The sequence below is a fragment of the Manis javanica genome, chromosome 16, assembly GCF_040802235.1.
Source record: "Manis javanica isolate MJ-LG chromosome 16, MJ_LKY, whole genome shotgun sequence".
NCBI classification, from domain to species: Eukaryota; Metazoa; Chordata; class Mammalia; order Pholidota; family Manidae; genus Manis; species Manis javanica.
In genome coordinates this window covers 48167150-48189180 of record NC_133171.1, presented here as the reverse complement: position 1 = coordinate 48189180, position 22031 = coordinate 48167150, and the positions used below count along the sequence as shown (strand labels likewise).

The window sequence follows — 22031 nt, the reverse complement described above, 5'->3', positions numbered from 1 at the left end:
GACTCTAAGAGGTGGGCTGGATGCTTGGGCCTAAGTAGGAAAGAAAGATGGACAGCCCAAAGCCCAAGGCCCTCTTACCTGTCACTTTGTCTGCAAAGTCTTCTGGGACAGAAGGGGTGGGCACAGCAAGTCCATGGTTCTCCTGGGCATTCTGAAAGAGAGCAGAGACACCAGGGAATGGGGAAAGACAGATAATTCTTGCTTTGTGAGGCCATTTTACTGCTTGAAAATGCAGTGATGGTGACAGTGGCACAACCTTGGGAATACACTAAAATATAGAAGGGCTAATTTAAAAGGGTAGGTTTTAGGATACAGTTGAGACTTTTTATTCAAAGTAGTTATGGTCTATAAAGTTGCTGAGAACACTGAATTAGCCAATACTTAGTCCATGCCCTGAGGGAAATAGAGAACTATGTTCCTGCAAACCTGGCCTACCGTATTTTCACCAACTGCTTTATGTATGTTTCTGTTTAAAAACACCTTATTTAATATGTATTGTTGACTCACTAACATTGAACTCATGGCCAACAGCACTGTAACTCAAGCCTGAACAAAACCTATCTAACACAGGCATTTTCTCACCGAGGCACATCACGGCCTTCTTACGCTTAAGAGCGCTATGCTCGGGGGCCATTTTAAAACAGCAAAATTACCAATAAAAAGCAAAGAAATAAGAAACATGTGACATTAAACAGAAAATAACATTTATTTACACTATGAAGGCTGAAACAAGAGGCAAAATGTCTCTTGTTCCACCTTAGTGGGGATCATATGCATCAGGCAACTGAAATTTTTCACCACTCTGCACATGTCTGTAAAGTGTCTAGTGTAGTGCTTTGGGGGTTATGAATACATTTTCACGAGTATGCAAATCTGCAAGTACAAAATCCACAAATAATGACAATTGGCTGCATGTGAATCATATCTCCATCAAAACAAAACAGAACACACAAAATATGCTGTGACTCCCCATGGATGTCCACAAGTTAAAAGCCAAACCCCTCAGCCTGGCCTCCTCACTCCTGGTTTTCACTGGGTATTTCCAGAAAAATAAATAAATAAAAAGCAGTGAAGTAGAATATTTACAGCACTTCAGATGCCCTTCTGATCTCTAAGCTTAACAGGCCATAATGTGTTTACATGGCTGTCAGTTTGTACACACTGTTTTGCATTCTATTTTATTTTCCTGAACACACATTTCCACATGTCAATAAAGTCCACACACCTGTGCTTTGAAGAGCTGTAGAGCATTTCACGGTAGCTTTCAAGGTCCTCAACAACCTGGACTCGTACTTCTCAGCCAACTTTTATTTCCCACTCACCTGGTATGCCCATCCCACATTCTTTCTTTCCCCCACCTTTCTACCCATACACAGAGTTCACGTTCATCCCTGATGCTGGGTTTTGTTCACATGCCCCTCTTTCCACCCTCCATTTCTGACAGTAATAACCCTTACTCTATGCTCTAAACACATCCTCTCAGTCACGCCACTCTCTGAGAAAGATGCTTTCCCCATTTACCAGATGAGGACACTGAGGCTCAGAAACCTGTGGTAAGTTGTCTATAGGCACACAGTCAGGACTACCACACCCAGGTCTGCTGAGGTCCCTCCCCTTGGTATTTTGCCTCTAAAATCTCTTCAAGGATTAGTGGAGCCGGGATAGTAGAGGAGAAGAGGCTAAGACCATCAGTGTTGGAACCAGACTGCCCGGATTGGCATTCCAGATCTACTACCTACCAGCTGTCCGATGACTGTGCCAGTTGCTTAAGCGCTCTGTGCCTCAGTTTCCCTGTCTATGAAATGGTGATATAAACAGAATTTACCTATTCCAGGGAACTTGTGAGGAATAAATAATAAAATACACAAAAAGCACTTAACTTAACATGTAGTGAGACTCCAGTACATGTTGGCTGCTTTTATTACCCAGGAGCCCACCCTGAAGCGATGCCCTTCCGAACAACCCCCAGCCAAGCCCCACAAAGTAGGACTCAGGTTTGCTCTCTAGATATTCCCCAACTTCCACCAATGAGATGTGGTTGCCCCTCAGAGCCCAGGGGCCATATCCTATGTGAATATGAAGTTGGACACATGGTAAGCCAAGTAGTTAGTTGTTGATGGGTTGATGGCGCTAACTATCTGGGCTGAGTGGCCTAATGTCTTAATAAAAGAAGGGGGATTCAATGCAGATGCTTCAGAAGCATCCATGAAACTGGGTTACCACAGGCAATCTCAGAATTACTCTTTGGGCATTTGGCAGTAACAAACAACTCATTCTGTTTTTAAAGAATTCTGAGGTCTGAATGGCCTTGAGCCACTGTCTTCCTCTGCTTCTACTTGATTCACTTGGCTACCACACAGCTGTTTGTCACATCTCTCAGACTCAGTGATTCTGAGCCGGGGGCAGGGCCAGGGCCAGGGCCAGTCTATCTGAGGAGTGTCTCCCAGGACACTCTGAGATGCGGCATGTGCATGGGCTCGTACACACACATACACACGCGCACACACCACTGACTGTCTGATAACTTCCATCGGGTATGTACACTGATTTTTGAGGAGATGGAGGCCAGGCCTTCAAAAGCCAGGGTTGAGACCTCTGATGACTCTTTTGAACATAATTGGAAGGTAGAAAGACTTTGCGATTTAGCATCAAAAGTTCTGGATTCCATTCATGCTCTGAATTTCGCCAAGGGAGTGACCCTGGATGAGCAGTGGTGATGGTGATGTTAAATCGCCATTTATGCACCTACTGTATACCAGCACTTAACTAAGAGCTTTACCTATGTTATCTCAGATTCCTTAATAGAGCCAGGATGCAAACCTAGGCCCCTGACTTATCTTTTCTACACAGCACTGAGACCCATTTTCTTCATTTATACAATGGAGAGAATATTTCTTACAGCAGGGCCATTATGAGGATGAAGTAAGGTAATATGCCTAACTCAGAAAACCAGCGCTAGTTGAAGGATTCTGCCTTCCAATCCTCTCCTCCACAAAGATGAAAAATCTGTGAATAATTAAAGCTAAGTTGCTGGGCATCCTAGAAGCATTTGCTGGGTCACTGTGAGTACTTAAGAATAATTATGTTTGGAGGAGGAAGATGGACAGACTTTATGGGCCAGAGGTAATACAAGGCCCACCCCACCCTTTTGATCTTGAAGAACTCTGGAAACACATAGATCCCAAGACCATAGGATGGAAATCTGTCCCCTGAGTGGCCTTGGAGCAGCAGACCAGGCAGAATTCAGGCTTTTCAAGTTCTCCCTACAGAAAAGGGGGTCCCAGGCACACCCACCACCTCACCATGTGCCTGAGATGGCTCTCCACTGCCCGCCACCCTAGGGATAGGTCCCAAAGTCCAGTATTGAACTGAACATGGGCGCACATCCCAGAGCCCTGCTCCGTCCTGCTCACACCCACGTGGCTCCATGGCTCATGCAGCTGTCACTCCCGTGGTGCAGATCCAGGAAAGGCAAACACAAACTCCTTTTGACATTCGTCCTAGAAAAACAGACCTGGAAGGTGAGCTACCCTCCATCACTATGGAAACCCAACAGCTGGCACAGAGGGCACTGCTGGATAGTGACGTATTTCAGTGAGCAGGTGCACAGGTATAGACAGGGAACATCCCATCGGTGCTGAATTTCCTGCCCTGCTTCCCTGAGCCTCAGGGAACTGAGGAAAAGCCTCCTTAAGAGGACTTGAAGGTGACTCAGAAATGTAATGCGTGATCCTGGGATGGGGGGAAGAGTGTGCCATGAAGGACATTAGCAGGACATCTGCCAATAATCAAATATAAGCAGTTCAATAGATAATAATATGGTAGCAACATTAAATTTCTGAATTTGGTTATTGTGCAGTTTCTGTTCTTAGGTGACACGCTGGAGTGTTTAGGAGTAAAGGAACAGATGTCTCAACTTATTTGCAAACAAGATAAGGGAGGGAGGGAGCAGATAAAGCAACAGAGCTGAATCTGGGCAAGGGCTCTACAGAGTTCTCTGTAAAATTTCTGCAACTTTTCTGCACATGGGATTATTGGTTAAAAAGGAAAAATTACTTAATGTCGTTGAGCTGTACATTTTTAAGTGGTTGCATGGGTAAATTTTGTTTTGTGTACCTTACAATTTTAAAAAGTTTTAAAAAACAAAAGATAAGAACCATCCAGAAGATAAGAAATAGCAAGCGTTGGTGAGGATGTGCAGAAAGGTAACCCTCCTACACTGTTGGTGGGAATGTAAATTGGTGCAGCCACTGGGGAAAGCAGTGTGGAGGTTTCTCAAAAAACTAAAAATAGAAATACCATATGACCCAGTAATCCCTCTTTTAGGAATTTACCCAAAGAAAACAAAATCCCTGATTCAAAAAGATATATGCACCCCTATGTTTATCACTCCATTATTTACAATAGCTAAGATATGGAAGCAACCTAAGTGTCCATCAATAGATGAATGAATAAAGATGTGGTACATATACACAATGGAATATTATTCAGCCATAAAAAATCCTCCAAAATTTGCAACAGTGTGGATGGACCTAGAGGGTGTTATGCTCAGTGAAAGACAGAGGAAGACAAATACTGTATGATTTCACTTATTTGTGGAATCTAAAAACAAAACAAAATGAACAAAACAGCAGTTTTGACATTGAGTCATAGACACTGAGATGTAACCAGTGGTTACCATGGGGAAGGGGTTGGGATGGTGGGGAAGGGTGAGGGGGACAAAGGGGCACAAATATTCTCAATCATAATATAAATTGGCCACGGGGATGGTAGGACAGCATGGAGAATATAACCAATGATTCTATAACACCTTCCTATGTTGACAGAATAGTAACCACACTAGAGGGGGTGAGGATTTAATAATATGGGTAACTGTTGAACCACTGTGTTGTATGCTTGAAGCCAATATAAGATTATATAGCAACGATACTTCAATTAAAAAAAAAAGACAAGAACATCAAAAGAGAAGTCTGTTGAGGGTGACATAGAGCTTTGTCCGCCCGTAGGACCTCCACACCCATGTCCCGTGCTCCCCTCCCCAGGACTCCCAGTCTTAACAATAATAACAGCTGCTATGTTCCTAGCACTTACTCTGTACCAGGTATTCTTTCTGGGCTTTCCAACTCTTAACTCACTTACTTTGTACAACTTGATGAGATAGGTGCTGCTATTGCTATCTCCATTTTACAGATAAGGAAACTGGGGCACAGTGGTTAAGTGACTCGTCCAAAGGCCCACAACCAGTTGCATATCATTGTCTGTCCAGGCACCTGGTCATCACCCACACAGCCAGCTTGTACACCCAGTTCTTCCAGGTACTTCCTGGGTCCCTCCCTTCTGACCACCCCTCAAGCTCAGCCCTCCTTCAGTCCTCAGTGTCTCTTACTCAGACAGACAGACAACTGCCATCAACTCTAGACACTTCTCTGGCCCCTGCAACACTCCCATTCTTCAAACCTGATGCCTGGATGCTCTTTCTGAAATGCATCTCAGAGCAGGTCAGTTCCCTGCTAGGAATCCTTCCATTGGTCCAGAGGATGAGATCAAATACCATCACGTGGTATTCAAGACCTTAAGTTGCCCCTTGGCGGCTCCTGCCACTTCTCCCCACAAGCTCCACAAAAGCTGGGCTCCAACTCGTGCTTTTTGTCTCTCCCACGCGAGTGTTCCTGGGGACCTGACTCAGGAGCACGTGGGCTCCTTGCAGCAGGGGCCGTCAGTGAGGAAGAGACACTACCCCTTGGAGGGACTGTTTGGAGGTTCTGGGGGTGGGGAAGTACCTCAAAAAAGCTCCTAGATGAATCAGCTGCACCCCCTCCCTCCCCTCAAGCACCACTGCAGCTGTCTGGGACTCATTCCCGCAGCTTCTCAGGCCTCCACAGCTGTGCTCTTGCTCCTACTCTGCCTAGGATGCTCTTTGCCCAGCAAACTCCTAGTTACCCCTTTAGCCCCAAGTTAAATGCCCCTCGTCCATGAAGCCCTCCTTGGCAACCCCAGCCTGGGTTCACTTCTCTTCCTGTGTGTTGCTCACCCTGTGTGCATAATTATTACAGCTGGTGTCTGATAGGTGCCTATGATGTGCTGGCCCCATTCTAAGTACTTCACATGTAGCAAGCCAGTTAGTCCTCAGAGTGACCCTAGGAGTCAGGTTGCTTTTATTTTATAGAAGAGGAAACTGAGACACAGAGCAGCCAAGCAAACTGCCCAAGGTCACACAGTTAAGTGACAGGGCCAGTACTGGAACCTCAGAGCCTGCCCTCCTGCCACCATGTATCTGCCCTCACACTTCTCTTCCAGCACAAACTGAGCCTACTGTAGACTGTCATCTCTGCTGCCCCAGTCAGCCTCCTTGTGGGTCAGCTGATGGCTGATTCTCTGTACATGCCTGGCACAGACTGGGCAATTCAACAAGTGTCTGTTGAGCTATAAATTCTGGGAATGAGCAAATGGGAGGTAGAAAGAATACAGGACAGGGAGGTGGGAAACCTTTGCTCTTTAGCCAGGCCCACCACTGACTAACCCGGAGCCAAGGCACTTCTCCCTCTGGGCTCCCCTGCCTCTCCTTCTCCTGTAAAGCCTCAACAAGGGTCATTCCAACTGTGGCGCTCTGTGGGCCCAGGCACATAGAGTGTCTTGTCTGTGACTCGGCTCTCCTATGCCATGTGGGCAGTGGCCTGGACACTCGGAGCCACCCCTCCATGGCAGGGTGTGAGGGTGAGACATCTACCATTGCCTCTGGCTTGTTCTCTGCCTCAGAGAGGGGAAGGGGCAAATGGGGTAAAGGAGAAGGAGAGCTGGGAGGGAGGAGTTCGTGCTGCTTTTCTCAGAGCCACAGGGTGAGGCCAAGCGGGCAAGGCTGAGCTTGAGGACACTGCTGGCCTCAGACATGGGACGCTGACTGCCAGGCCGCAGGATTGCTGGCTGCGCTCTGCCCTCAGCATGCTGGCTCCGAGAAAATGACAGACCTTGGCGCCCCAGGGCGCTGCCCAGAGGGGTTTGTGTGTGCCTCGGACATACTCAAGGAGAGGAGTGTGTGGCCCCTCGAAAATGGCAGCCCACAAGATGGGTGCCCCAACCTGTGAGCAGTGAAACCGAGGGGGAACATGCATATGAGCATCTAACTGCTTCTGCTGGATGCCAGCAGGTGCCTCCGTCCTCGGGCCACTGGGCAGCCAGCCACAGCCTCAGCCACACCACTCCCTGCCACGCTGCCGCACAGCAGTCCCCGCTCAATGCCTGGGGCAGAGTTCAGCCCTGGCCCTGCCAGGTGGGGCACTTCACATGAAACTGGGCTTCAGCCACTCCCTGTCCCCCACACCCAGTCAACACCCAGAAGCTAAGATCATTGGTCTCCTCACTCACAGAGGGGTGCAAGGCAGCTCCCCAGCTCCTTCAAGCAGTCCTTTAAAACCCATTGCAGAAGAGTGTGTCGAGAAGTTACCCAGCCATGATTAGTTGCAGGGGAAGGCTAGGGGCCGGGACACAATTGCAGGAATCTTTATATATTTTCTTCCTTACACCTATCTCTATTTCTCAGTTCTTAATAATGAACTTCTGTTTCCTTCACAATTAAAAAACATCTAACACAATAGTTATTTTTAACAAATTCTTGTGATCCAATAGAAAGACCATGAACTTTGGAGTCAGGCAAACTGGACTGGCAAACTTAATTTCACTCCATCAGAGCAATCAAAGCCACACCTGACACATGGTCAGCACCCAGTAAGTGTGTCCCTCTCTGGCCCTCTGAGGCTTAGTTTTCTCATCTGTAAAGTGGAAATGATCCCACTTCCCTTGGGTGTGTTGTGAGCCACTACACATCTAAAGAGCCTGTGCTGTGGTAGCACTTAGGGAAGGTCAAAGCTCAGAGGTTAGCAATGGCCCAAGTCCTTGGAGACATTGTTCCAGGCACAGCCCCTGGGATGTGTCTGTCTTCTTGGATCTGAAGAGATGAGTGCTTCCCTAGGGTTGGGGTCAGGTTGCTGGGAATGCCCTAGTGCCCTTTGACTACAAACATTTCAGAGAAGGAGGGAGAGACCCGGTCATTTGAAGTTGAGGTCATCTGTTACTTAGTTGTAGGGGGTTGAAGCCCAATGCTAGCTCTGTGCTGCCCTGCCCACGGCTCAGGGGGCTGAGGCTTACTGCACTGATGGCTCCAGCCCTGTCCAGTGGCTTCTTCATGCCTGGGATGGACACATCCTCATGTCTGGGATTCCGCAAAACCCAGCCAAACCCCAAGGGTGGGTCACCAGGGGTTGGGTTAGTGGACAATACCTGGCTGACCTTGGGCACAGGCCAGCTGTAGTCTTAGCTGCACACTGTGGAATGCAAACCTCCTCACCAGATTCCTCCTGGAGCCTGCTTGTGGCAGCTCAGGGTGGGGCATGGAGCTGCAGGGGGGAAGGGAAGCGACCCTGAGCCACAGCCAGAGCCATATATGCTTGGGGGCACCACTGTGGGCTGGGTATGGGACCCCAGAGTAAGAGCCGCAAGGAAACTCCTCCAGGCATCCAATGTTCCCGGCTGGCTGAAGTGTAACCAGTTGTCTCCCTGGCTTTGAAAGTCATGTGAGGGAAGGGGCTGCTGGCCATGGGGACGAGATGGAGGATCAAGAGGGCAGCTGTGTGCTCCCCGGCAGCTTCTCTGGAGTTCGGAGACAGTGAGCATTTTATAAAAGAACTCGATTGCTTCACCCACCCTGGCCTCCACCCTCTGCCAGGGCTCATACCCACTCCCAGGGGCCGGGGGCCATCTTCCACTGTACCTACCTGCTATCCCAGAGCTGCTCTTAGACTGGGCTACCAGGGCCTGCCCTGGACTTGGTGCTACGGTGAGCCCTGCTTTAGTTCTTTACAGGGTGGGAGTTCATGGGGTTAAGGGGATACGCCTTTGGAACCCACCCCTACCCCCTTCTGGACCTTAGTCCATGTACCAAGGCCCCGTGAATTCCCTGCTTAAATGGCCATGAGCTCACCTCTAGAGCCTCTTCCCCTGGCGTCCTCCTGAGGACAGCTCGAGCTGGAGGACATACATCTTTGAGCCCACAGGGTGGCCGAGGGGTAACTGGAGGTAGGATGAGGGCATGGACAGAGCTTTGGAAGTTCAGGCTGAGGCCCTCACTGCGAGGGAGGGAGCCATGGAGGGGGTGGGGAGGTCCCTCTCTACACTCACTGCAGGCCTGACACGGAGCCCCCTCACCCTAAAACCCTTGCAGCTGAGGTCAGCCACATGAATCAGTCAATAGCCAATAATGACTGCCTTGCCCAGCTCACCCTAAGGAGCTCAAGCCCAAACCCCAAAGGGAGCCTGGGCCTTAACGTCAGATATGAGCTCCTGCGGCAGGGGATGGACTAGGAAGCAGAAATCCAGCTGACTTAGAGCTTCCAGGCAGCAGAGGATCAGGGGTGGGTCCAGGGCAGGCTGGCTTCCCTCCCTAAGCCAGCCTGCCACCTCCTCAGGCAGAGCCAGGCCAGCTTGACTCAGAGGGTGGGGCGACCCAGGGAGCTCTCGCCACCTGGGGCACCCCTGGGGACCTGTCCAGCCAGTTTCCCCATATTTGCCACATTGGCATTTGATTTTCAATTCCACACATGCATCACCCTGGGACGGTTTGATTCAGACCAGGGGAGGGTGAGAGGGAGGCCACTACAGCTCTTTTATGGACGCAGCTTTTAAAACTAGGTACAGGCTTGGCTTGAGTCCTGGGCCTGGATTCCCCTCGGAGGTAGAAGTGGGGTGAAAGGATCCTTTCCCCACTCAGCCCAGGCCCACAGTGGCATGGACAGGACTGGCCTGGGATGGGGGTTTCCCTCTACGCCTCTGTTAAGCTATGACCTGGGTAGGACCCCCTGCTCCCTGGGCCTCAGTCTTCTCATCCTGATGTGCAGGAGGTCCCACCCAGCTCTGAAATTTGGTGACTCCGATCCAGTTCCTCAGAGCTCACAGAGCGGGAGGCAGGGTGGCTCTGGTGGCTGGAACGCTACCCTTCTCAGAGGTGGAAGCAGAGCTCAAAGAGTGATCTGTGTGTTGTGAGAGGCTTGGCTTCTCTGGGGGCCATTAGGTTGGTGACCCCACCTCCTGCCTCTTGGGGAGACCCTGGTAGACCATCGGGTGGAAACCTCACTGATGGGTGAGGCCCAGAGGCAGGAAGGCTCAGTGGCAGAGTTGGGACTGGGTCAGTTAACTGAGGATCAATTGGGTCCCGTCCCAGTCACTGAGGGATCCTGAGGTCCTTTTTATAACTGGCCTTTGGCTCCTGGCTGCCAGAGAAAGTGTCTGTCCCTTAGTTCTCTGCACTTTTACCTCCAACAGAGCATAGAAGCTCCACAGAGGGGACAGAGGTACCTGCTGGACCCCCTCATCTTGGCCTCCCCTTTTGCACCCACCCCTTGCAGGCTCATGTCAGGTGCTCTGATGTTCCAGAGATGGCTCAGGCCCAGACAGAGTTCAAGGAAGAACATGGGCCTCGCTGGGCCTGTCGCCTGGTTTCTCGGGCACTGCCACCTTGTGCCTCCCCTGCCCCAGGGTGGCCTGGCCTAGGAGGTGCCCTATGAGTGTGAGAAGGGAGGACAAGGAGGGATGAGGCCCGTTAGCTATGATAGTGCCAGGCAGGGCTTGGGCACTAGCCTAGTTCCCTACCCACCCTGACTCGGTGGGTCTGGGGGCAGGTGTTCAATGTGTGTACCTATGTGAACCCACACACATGTGGAGAAGTGTCCTCCTGCTTCTCCTAATTTTCATGGCCTCCTGTTCTAGCTGGAAGAAAGCAGAGGACCTGGCCCAGAGCCTAAGGGAGAGGAATCTGTCCCCTCAACCCAGGAGGAGGTGATAAAGGATGTTGTGGCTGCTCTGTATTTTGTAACCTCAGTCAGGAACACAGGGATATGGGTCATCTGGCCAAGGGCTCCTAATCTAAAGGTGCATCAAAGGTGGGCTTCTTGGGTCCTGAGAGCCCTCTGCTGAAATTGTAAGCAAAATTGCATGTATGTGCAATACTGAATATAGCTTCATCATGGTCTCAAAGGAGTCTACGACCCAAAATAGGCAAGAAAGCCTATGTCTAGCAGGTCCCAGTGCTGGACAGGGGTTCACAGAGGCAGACAAGGGAGATGAGGGTGGTTCTGCAGGCTGGTCTGAGAGGAAGAGAAGAGCTCCTAGGGTGTCGGCTGAGGGACAGTAGGACAGTCTGAATGGAACTTGGATCTGAAAGCCTGGCTGAAGGGAGGCAGGGGGTTCAAATCCCAGCTCTGCCACTTACAAGCTGTGTGGCTTTAAGCAAGTTACTTCCCCATTCTGTGCTTCTATTCTTCCATCTGTAAATGGGGATTAATGACAACACCTTCTTTTGCTCTGTTGACTGTTAACATATTTAACATATACAAAGGCACTCGGCATAGTGCTGGACACACCATAACTGATCCATACATGTTAGCCGTGATCACATGGTCATGCCACTGGATGGGACCTTGCAAGCCACTCTACCTGCCTTTACCCGTTCAGCCAGTACTGAAAGGAAGGAGTGAACTTCACTTTTCTGGTTCAGTTCCTGCCTTTGCCAGATGAGGCTGGTGTGGACCTGAGGAGGCCCCTTTTTGTTGTCAGCTCACCACGTTTCCTTCTGGCGTCCTCACCAATCAGAGGGTATGAGAAGCCCCCATCACCTGGGACTGGCTCTGAGGCTTGCCTGTAAGGACTGCTCCCAGTAAGCAGTCTTGGAACTGTAGGCCAGACCAGCCAGCCAAGCCTCCCTACCCTTCCGCCACGTCTTCTGCTGAGCATGCCTGGGGTCTGCGCAGTCCCCTAGTCACGCCCTGGTTGGCTCAAACTAGGACGCAAACCAGAGGGCAGAAAACCTGGGAAGACTCCTGATTACAGAGGTGTCCAAAGTCGGGGTGAGGGGAGGGGGTGGGGAAAATACATGATATCAGCCAATCAGAACAAAGTCAGCTGAGCTGCACTAAGCCTTTAGTTGCTGGTTCAGATCTGAGGGAGGGGCCAGGACAGCAAGAGCCACTCAAGGGGCCACAGCCATTTACTTCGATATTTTAACAACCAAGACAGGTCTTGGTGTGTCAGCCCTAGGCCGACACTGCTCTAATTCTGAGTATGTGTGTTACAGGAGATAAAGGCAGAGAATCTAATTCACCTCCAGCAATAGAAAATCTCAAAATTATTTCATCTGTATTTATGGGGGGAATGCCCCCTGGAACTGTTTTCTGCATCTCTGGAAAAATAGGCAGGGACTGATTCATTTGCTTTATACCTTTTTGCTAATGGTGGTGTACTTTCTGTATTTCTCTAAAATGTCCACAAATTGCTTTTCTAAGGAGAAAATTAATTTTTTAAAGTTGTATTCCAAGAGGTCTGTGTGCTCAGCCCCCCACTGTAGTTCTTGATGATGCAGCAAGGAGAATGTTAAGACTTGGTCTCTCCCATCTAGAATCTCTAGGTCTGGTTGGTGAGGTTGGACAAGCCAGACAAAATTGGTATGGAGAGAGGGAGGTGGTTGTCCCAGGCAGTGCTGGGCAGAATTTGCCAGGGACCAAGGCGAGGGTGCCATGAGGTCTAACAGGCCCCTGTGAACTCAGACCCGGATTGGTGCCTCGTTGGCCTAGGCGGTACAAATCCTCGTGGACCCCAGTGACAGTACTGTCCCAAGCAGTATCCAGGTCTGACAGACAGGAGTGAACCTAGAACTTACGGAGCTGACTGTTTAGGATCCAGACCTGGGCTGTTCAACATAGTAGCCAGTGGCCACAAGCAGTTACTGAGCACTTGAAATGTCACCAGTTAGAAGTGGGAGGTATGTACTCTAAGTGTAGCACCCCAGATTTTGAAGACTAATGAGAAAAAGAATGTAAAACATCTCATTAGTTTCTGCATTGATTAAATGTTGATATGATCATCTTTTGAATATGCTGAGTTAAGTAAAATGTATTACTGAAACTAATTTTCATTAGTCTTTTTTGCATTGATTAAACGTTGAAATGATAATCTTCTGAATATATTGGATTAAGTAAAATATATTATTGAAACTAATTTCACCTATTTCTTTTTACTTTTAATGTAGCTACTGGAAAATTTAAAATTACATATGAGGCTCATATATTTTTATTGGACAGTGCTAGGTTAGACCATCCCAGAAAAATCCAGAGCTCTCATCCCAGGAAACAGAACAGGTCCACAGGGCAGTCACAGTCTCTCCCTTGTCAAAGAACAAAAGCCCAACCACAGGCTCCAGAGGGAGTTCGGTTTAGTGCAGTTTCAGACACACAAACTAATCTGTTCCAAATGCTCTCCACCCAAGGATCACTGCTATTTGTCCTTCAAGACCACACAGGTGTTACTTCTTCCAGGAAGCCCTCCTTGACCACCTACTGTGGCTGGCTCAGCTACCCCTGCTCTAGCCTATGTTCTAATAGTCTGCTTACTCATCTGTGTCCTGCCTCGGGAGCAGCAATGCTGGCTCAGTCATCTCCGCATGCCAGTATCCAGTGCGGACCTGGCACAGAGTACACAGCCATCAGTGACTGTGGAATATGAATCCTACTTGGCAGGAAATACCCATCACTGTGTCACCTCTGCATAAAAGTTCCCCATAACCTCCCCTTGGGTTTCTACCCAGAGGAGCTGAAATCCCTAATCCCAGCCTTTCTGCGGTGAGTCTCAGCCATGTAGCTGCCCTGGGTTGGCAGCAGGAATGAAGGGAACAGATAGAGGTTGAGGCTTACGTCCAGCTGGGGCTGCCTCCCTTGTGCCAGACAGGATGGCCCGTCCAGGGCAGACCTTTAGACTAAGAGCAGAACTGTACTCACCAGTGGAAGGAAGGTCAGCAGGGGCCGGACCCTAGGCCGGGCTTTCACCGTGGCTGTTCCTGACTCACTCACTGTGTCAAACCGATTGTCTCCGTAACAGATCCCATCTAGAGGAGACAAGTGAGGGAGACCATGAGTGGGGATCAAAGGCCTGTGGGCCTGTCAAGTTCCCTCGGCCCTGCAGTTCCCATGAGGAAAGCCAGACCTTACACCTGGCTCCTGTTTGACTCGGCTCAGCACCCACTGCGATGGGGTGTGCGCTAATGCACACATGAAGCAGGATTGGGAGGCGCTCCAGGGGGCAGTTTCCTGGGCTCCCTCAGTGCTCCTGGCATTAAGCCCCCCACAGACATCTCTCTCCTGATCCTTCCTTCCAGGTCCTTACAGGACAAGTTGTCCCTCCTTTTGGGGCCCTGAGAGCTTGGCCCTAGCTAAGCTTATCTCTGAGGGAGGGAGGAACACACGCTGGCTTTCCTCTCAAGTGTTTGACTTTCTAATCTGGAACAAGCAGAGCAGGTGAGGGCACTTGCTGCCTCTGGTGGCCCAACACCCACCTCCAGCCCTCCTCTAAGTCGGGGTTCCCTTAGCTCCGAACTAGAGAGGCTTCCGTGCACGGTTCCGTTTGCTGCCTCCATGAGGGCAGAGCAGGAGGAGCGGGACAGCAGGGTCCATGTGATATAGTACAAAGCCCCGCTCTGCCACTGACTGTCCGTGTTGCGTAACCTCTCCAGGCTTCAGTTTTCCCATCTATACAATGGGAGTGCTGACAGTGCTGACCTCATAGGACTGCTGTGAGGAGTGAGCGTGGCCCACAACTAGTCAGTCCTCAACAAACCTGAGCTTTCTCTGTAGGAAGATAATTCAAGGGCCTTTCTCTTCCTCCAGTTACTGGGTCTATGCTCTGGGCTGTTTCTATAGTAGTGAGGAAGGTGTTAGAACTCATTCCTATTTTCTCAACCAATTTTCCTCTACTGATAAAAATTTCATATCCTGTTACAGGCTCACACTGTCCCCTCCTAAAGGCAAAGGTCACTGTGGACCTCCTACTGTGTTGGTCATGAGCAAGGAGGGCTTTCGTCCATTTAACAGGGCATGGGGGACTTTCTCCTCCCTATAACAGAGCGGGAAGAGAAGAAACGTTAAAGTCCTCGGCTTGTGGTGGTCAAGGTCCCTGCTCTGTGACTGAGCTCTGAACTAAAATCTTCCTATCTGGAACATTGAACAAACTATGATTACCTTTCCCCTGGCATGTGACTTTAGGGTGAAATTCCAAGAAAGCCAAATGATTTAATCAAAATAGGCAGGGATTGTCCAGGAGGCCCTGGAATCAGAATACATTTACCCAAATTCCTACATGTACAGTCACAGCTTTTAAAGAGAATCTGGGCATTGTATGTGACATGGAGGCTCCTGGATACACCCCAGGAACTGCATGCAGGGTGCCTGGTATGCTGCCCTACCAGGCAGAGAGCCGGCTGCTACATTTAAGATTCTCCACCTTTCAAAAGGGGCCAAAGAGGTGGGTTCTCCATGTGCTCCGCACCTGTGCACTCCGCTCCGGGCAGAGATGATCACCCAGGTACCGCCGCCGGGCTCCATGCCTGAGGCTGGAGACCAAGATGCCAGGGGCCAGGGTGGCAGTGTGGTTATAAGAGTGTGGATTTGTCCCAGTCAGTGCCAACTGAAAGTAGAGATGACTGGATACACCCAACAGCTACCACTAAATTCTACCAGTAAAGCCCGCTTGATACTTGCTGGCTTCTGAGAGTCTGTGTGTTGGCACCAGGATCTCCTGAGACATTCTCTAGATAGCACTGTGTGGTCTCCAAGGCCCTAGACCTAAGGTGACAGAGCTGCTGGGCCCTTAGCAGGACTGGGCGGAGGGTGGGGTGGGGGGGCGGTATTAACGCAGGCACTGCGTGAGAGGCTCACTCCCAGGTAGACCTTCTATTTCATTTGATCTGTACTAGTTTTGGGGTCTAGAGCGCCTCCTCCTCACAACTATCATGATATTAATGGCTACTGTTCTTGTGGGCCTAGGAGCTTTAGAAATGAGGAAGCTGACAGGGTGACCATTATAATAGTAGAATAATATAATAATAGGTAAAACTTACTGAGCAATTTTAATAGGCCAGGCACCGTTCTAAGCATTTTGCACATTGTTAACTCACCTAATTCTCAAAACAGCTCCATGCAATTGGTACTGTCGTCATCCCCATTTCACAGTTGAGGAAACTGAGGCACAGAGTGGTCTAGTAACTTGCCCAAAGCCCTAAAGTAAGTGATGATGCCAGGGTCCCTGCTCTGGGGCTGAACTCTGAGCCATTACATGCTCTGCTCTCAAAGCGGGGAATCCTAATCCTGCCATTTACAGGACACGTATGGGAGGATGGGGATGCAAGGGCCAGGGTGCTATTTGAGGGTAAGGGAGGGTTGGCTGTTGCCAAGGAGCAGTGCTGGGGAGAGGCAGGAGGTGAAGCAGCTTGCCCTTGGCCACACCCAGGTCAGGGCAGAGCCAGATCTAACCCCCACGTGGGTGTTCTAACCATCGCACAGATCCCATGACTCAGCGCTGGCTCCCAGGCACCGTCATCTCAGTTTGGGGTTGTTTTCATCAGAGGAAACCTTTCTAAGAATACAGCTGTCCTCTGGAAAAGCTGTCAGAGGTGAACAGCTGTGGATGAAGCAGGGTGGAAGGCCCAGGGGGCTCCCTCCACATGGAGGCACCTCTTGGAAACCCAATTTGATTTCCCGGTTCTGAGAGGTGTGCCTCAGAATCAGGGATGGGAAATGTGATGACAGAAGCAGAGTCAAAGTGATGTGATGTCAGAAAGACTCGACTGGCCCTTGCTGGCTTTGAAGATGGAGGGGTGCCACAAGCCGAGGAACGCAGGTGGCCTCTGGCAGCCGGACAAGGCAAGAAAACAGATTCTCCCCTAGCACCCTAGGGAGGGACAGAGTCTTGTTGACACTTTAATTCTAGCCCAGTGAGACCAGTGTCAGACCTCCGACCTACAGTACTGTAAGATAACACATGTAGGTTATTTTTAGAAAAAGAAAAAGAAAGGAAGGCGAGAAAGAGGTGTGGCTAGAAACTGACAGACTTTCCCTGGCCCTTCAGACCCGGGCTTGGTTACCGACTGGCTAAGGCTCACCAGCAGCTGAGGCAAAAGTGGCCACCACCATAAGCTAGGTCCTCCAGGGTTCAAGGTCAGGACTTGGGTTTTCCCAGCCTCAAGGTCAAGGTCCAAAACTAAACAGAAAGACAGTAGAGCCCAGCCTTGGGGATTTTTCCTTTGGAAATACAAGAACTTGGCTTAGATCGGTGTCAGGGATCCTAGAATGGGCCCTCCTGAGAAATGTCCCTTCAGTTGAGGAGATAAAGGAGGGCCTGTGAGGAAGGGAAAGTGAGGAGGCGAAGGGGTGACAGAGAGGATGCTGGAAAATTTTCCCTGAGGACACAATGAGACTGTTCAGTTAGAAAAAAGAGGTCTATCCAAGCATCTCATCCTCCTGGAAGCTTGGAAACCCCCTCTGTGCCTGCCTTCCTACTTGATTCCTTCCCCACTGGAAGAGTCCTGGGAGTCTGGGAGGCGTTAAGCCTGCCGCACGCATCAGAGAGGCAGCCAGGGAACATCCAGGTGAAGTTCAGGAAAGTGGAAAGAGCCACCAGGAGCTTCCAGAGAGGGGGCACCTGCAGGAGATCCCGGGGGCACTTCCAGCAGCCAAGAAGCCTTGGGAAACCCCACGAGCCAGTTCTGAGCAGAGCCTGACCCCCAGGTGGGCCACAGCCCCACCAAGATACAAACTCAAGCCTCTCTATCTGGCAAATTCATCTAAAAAGTACCGCAGAGATAAAATAGGAGGAGGTCCCTATCTGCCTCCATTTACCCAAACCTGATCATTAAAACAATCTCAGCTCCCCACCAGATGTAATCCTCTTTCTGACAGGACTGTGTCCTTTACATTTGGGCACATTTCTCCCTCACACACTCACAAGAATGAAAGCGTCTCTGCTTTCACTCACACTTCCTCAAGGATTCGAGTTCACATATGAAAATACCATTTAATATCCCAAAACCCAGTCCAAAAATAATTATTGGTGCCACACCTGTTTCAGCAGGAAGGTTGCACCTCAGATGTCCAGGTGGGGATGGCAGCTCCCTTCCTGATCCCACCGTCTGCTTGAGGGACCTTACACCGGGGCTGAGGCTGCCTGGGCTGAGACTTGGCCCCAAATCAGAGACACCTAGGTAGGCCACCACTCCTCAGCTGGGAAGGGAGGCAGGATGGCACGGGGTCCAGACCGTGCATGGGCTCAGAGCCCAGACAAGCCTGGGTTCCATCCCCTCTCCACAGCTTACTGAGGGTAGGGTCTTGGGCATGTTACGAGACCTCTCTGAAGCTGTTTCCTCATCTCTGCAATGTGAGCACTGGTCTCTACTGGGTGTTGGTGTGAGGCTGAATGAGACTAAGTGTGCAACAGGTCAGCATAGCACCTGGAAGATAATTTGTGTCCAATAATGGGGAGCGGAGCTTAGTGTCATCATCTCTGGGCTCTCTCAGCCCCACCTTACCTCACTCCACCAGGGGTTTGGGCTCTGAACTGAGTCAGTTCATTTCACTGGCAAATTATGGGTCAACAACGGTCCCCATGGGGGACAGCGCCGGGAGGTAGGTGGCCCTTTGCTCTCTAGTCCTTGAGTGGGCGGGGCTGGCCCAAGACTGCAGAACAGTGGTGGTGCTGGGGCCCAAATGAGGCGCACAATTTGCAGTGCTGGGCTCCCGGCACAAATAAGGTAGTGCCCTACACTGGCTTACACAGGGCTTGCTGCCTCTCCAAACAGGCTGACCTGGTTCTCTTGGTCTGGGGCTGTGTGTGTGCATGTGTTACATGTGCGTGTGTTACGTATGTGTGTTACATGTGCATCTGTGTGCACATATGTAATAAGTGTGAATGGCCAGCTTTGGGGATTCTCCCCAAACTTCCACCAGGTCTTTGGCATTTCTTTTCTCACGGAGCTCCGGGCTGGAAGCTTGGTAAAAGGCAATTCCTCCCTGAGCCCTGAAACTGCCCGTGCTGCTCTGCGGAGGCTGAGGTGTGGGACAGTTATCCAGCTCTTTCCTAAATCCTAGACAGGTCCCAGCTGAAGAGAAAACTAGTAATAAAACCCCAAATGTCTAACATCTGCTAAGCATGTATTACGAACTAGGCACCATTCTAAGTGCTCTTTACACTCCCAGGCATACCAGTGGGAGGTACTCTTATTATTCCCTTTTGCAGATGAGGAAACAGGCTCAGAGGGTTAATCCCATGCCCAAGATCCACAGCTGGTAAGTAAAACGGGACAGGATTAAAGCCCAAGAAACCCACTCTAGAATCCAGTTCCCCCTGGTCAGAGCCAGCACAGCAGAGAACTGGTGCAGATATCCAGAATTTCTTCACTTGGTCCCCTGTTTTTCCAGAGTGAGACTTGGAAGTTGGTAAGACCTGGAAGAAACAAGCGGCTCTACAGATCTGATCCAGGGTCACTCCCCAGCTCCTTCATGTAATATCTGAGGACGTAGGGGCACTTTCTCAGGCTCAATTTCCCCACCTGCCAAATAGGGATAATTACTTTTATTTTGCAGGAACTCCCCAAATCTGGGGGGTGAAAGAAGCAAGCAGGGGGAGAGGAGGGAGAGGACGGCTGGGGTGAGGGTGTGGGGCCTCTAAATGGCCCCAGTATGAGTCTAACCGCATTCCAGGGGCTTCGGTGGGGTGGGACTTTAGCTGGGGGAGTTTGTCACCTTGACCCAGAGTAACCCAAAACCCAAAAACAGACCCCTCCACATCTACCCCACTGACGTGGGCCATCCACTAGGGGAGCCCTAGCCTTTCATGGAAACAGCAGGGGGTCCCATGTGAATGTAACCCTCAAATGGCACTAATGAGGCCCTTCCTTGCTAATTAACAGGTCCATATGACAGAAACCTGAAAAGGCCAGTCTGTCCCAGCAAGCCCCAGCAGGCCTGACCCATGCCTGAGAGAGGCCTTTGTCCAAGGGCAGAGAGAACACATAGGCTGGGCTGGGCTGGAGTGGGGAGCCACAGAGCAGAGCAGGGGGGAAGAGAAGGGAGAAACCTTGCGGGTGGGGGCTGGATGGGGACAGTGCAGCTAAGAGGGCCCTCTGCCCCCTAGCTGGGATGTGCTACTCAGAGTATGGTCTGCACCTGCGGAAGGACTTCACTGGGGAACTTGTCAGCAGAGCGGTCTCCGTCCATCCCAAATCTACCACATCAGAATCTGATCTTAACAAGGTCCAGGTGATCGGATGCATGTTAATGTTTGAGCTGCCTTGAACTGAAATGACTTTGAGACATTGAACCTGTCTGAGCTTTCTGAGTCTGTTTCCTCCATTAAGAAATGGAGTTTTTAGTTTTAGCACAGTGTCTGGTTCAATAAATATTGACAGTAATAATGATGAAGATATTATAATTATTGTTGACTTATTGGCTGGGAGAGGAGGGGCACCCTGTAGCTGGTCTGCAATGGTCAAGCAAGGGCCTGGCTTTCTGGAGTTGAACTGCAGGGACAAGAGCAGCTTATATAATGGGGCAGTAGAGAGGGTGTGCATGTGTACTGAACTGCCAGCAAACCACAGCACACCTCTAGGGAACAAGACTAAACAATTTCTTTCACACCCTTCAATGCACAGGTCAGCTTGTTGGTAGCTTGGTGCCATCTGGGCTCTGGCCAGAAAAACATGCTTGGGTAAAATTGTAATATTTCCAGAATATCTCACCTGGCTTTAGTATATCTGCATTATCAATAGGCATTCAGAGATGGAAAGAAATATGGCTTTAGTGTATTTGCATCATTCCTAAGGGGTGGAGAGTTGTTCATCTCCATATCAATGGGTAATTACCTGGGCAAGGAGGGCTTCTCTGTACCCGAGAGGGGAGGGGAGGGGAGGGCTGGTTTTGCTTCTGCAGGAGCAGGAAAGAGAGAAACGGCCCTGGACTGCAGTTTGTAAGCAATAAACGGATTTTAAACTTTATTTTTCCCTTTGACTGATTTTGGTTTTTTGAGGTATTTTGCCCTGGGATTTCCTCTTCCCGAACTTACAACACCCCTCAATGCACAGGTCAGCTTGCGGGTAGGTTGGTGCCAGCTGGGCTCTGGCCGGAAAAATGTGCTTAGCTGTTGGGGGGTCACAGCTTTCTGCAGCTTGGCCTGGCCTGGGACACAAGGTCAGGGGACCCCAGAAGCAGTGATATCAGAACCCCTAGGGAGAACTGGGTTCTCCTGGTAAGGATCTGGCCACAGTCCCCACACGTTTATTTAGAACCTGCAGGAAGCCCTAAGGGGAAAGAGAATGTCCCAGCTCCATCTGGGGAAAGAAAGCTCAGGATTCTTAAATCTTCTGGTACAGAAGAGTCACCTAGGATGTTGAAAATCTAGACCCTAGGCCCTAGCCCAGGGATTCTGACTTCCTGTGCCTGAGGTGGGACCCCAGAATCTGCATTTTAAATAAGTGTCCTCCATGGTTGTAACAAAGGTGATTTGCATTTGCAGGAACAAGGCAAGAAAGAGAGTCCCCCAGCAAGCAGGGCATCCCAGTGCCGGGGTGAGGAGAGGTAGGGTGGTAGCAGATAAAGAAGCATAGTTCAGTAAACCTCAGAGGCAAGGTAGGAGTCCAGAGGGGCTTGGCAGCCCTGTCTCGGGCTCCTGCAACCTGTCTCTTATCACAGGATTTGTAAAGATCCACATCTCGGCTCTCTCAAGCATTTCAAAACAATTGTGAGGCCTTTTAAGACCTTTGTTGGGCTGGGGGAAGGCAGGAGGCTTAATTAGGATTGCAGTTGAATTAAATGAAGCCCTCCTACTGCTTACCGGAATAAATGTTAGGAAAATTCCTTAAAGAAAAATTTACCCCCCACCAAAAATTTGCCCATCACCACCTTCACATGACTGTTTGCATTTTACCTGCTGTACCCAGCCTACCCTTGTGCAAACAGATTTTTACATGGCTGTAGCCACAGAGCAAGCCTTTCCTCCTTAATTCCCTAACATGCCCCTGCATTGATTTCTCCCACCGCCACACACACCTGTTCTCCAAGGGCTGGATACTGCCAACATCTCAGAGAATGTCAGACTCAGGGACCCTGTGGAACTCTAATCCTAACCCCTTGAGACCTTTAGACGGCCTCTTCATGTCTCAGTTTTCTCCTGTC

At 50.1% G+C, this 22031-nt stretch overlaps 1 protein-coding gene across 2 annotated transcripts in view; it reads right to left on the bottom strand.

Moving 5' to 3' along the window:
- Positions 1-22031, bottom strand: part of C16H6orf132 (chromosome 16 C6orf132 homolog) — a 33135-nt gene that overhangs the window by 8220 nt on the left and 2884 nt on the right. The window contains exons 2-3 of one of the 2 annotated variants that reach the window (XM_037005098.2): positions 13815-13921; positions 79-151 (exon numbers count right to left, since the gene is read on the bottom strand). In XM_037005098.2, the coding sequence (XP_036860993.2) occupies positions 79-151; positions 13815-13921 (180 nt within the window). The remainder of the gene's footprint in view (positions 1-78; positions 152-13814; positions 13922-22031) is intronic. The other variant, XM_037005099.2, reaches the window with a different exon arrangement.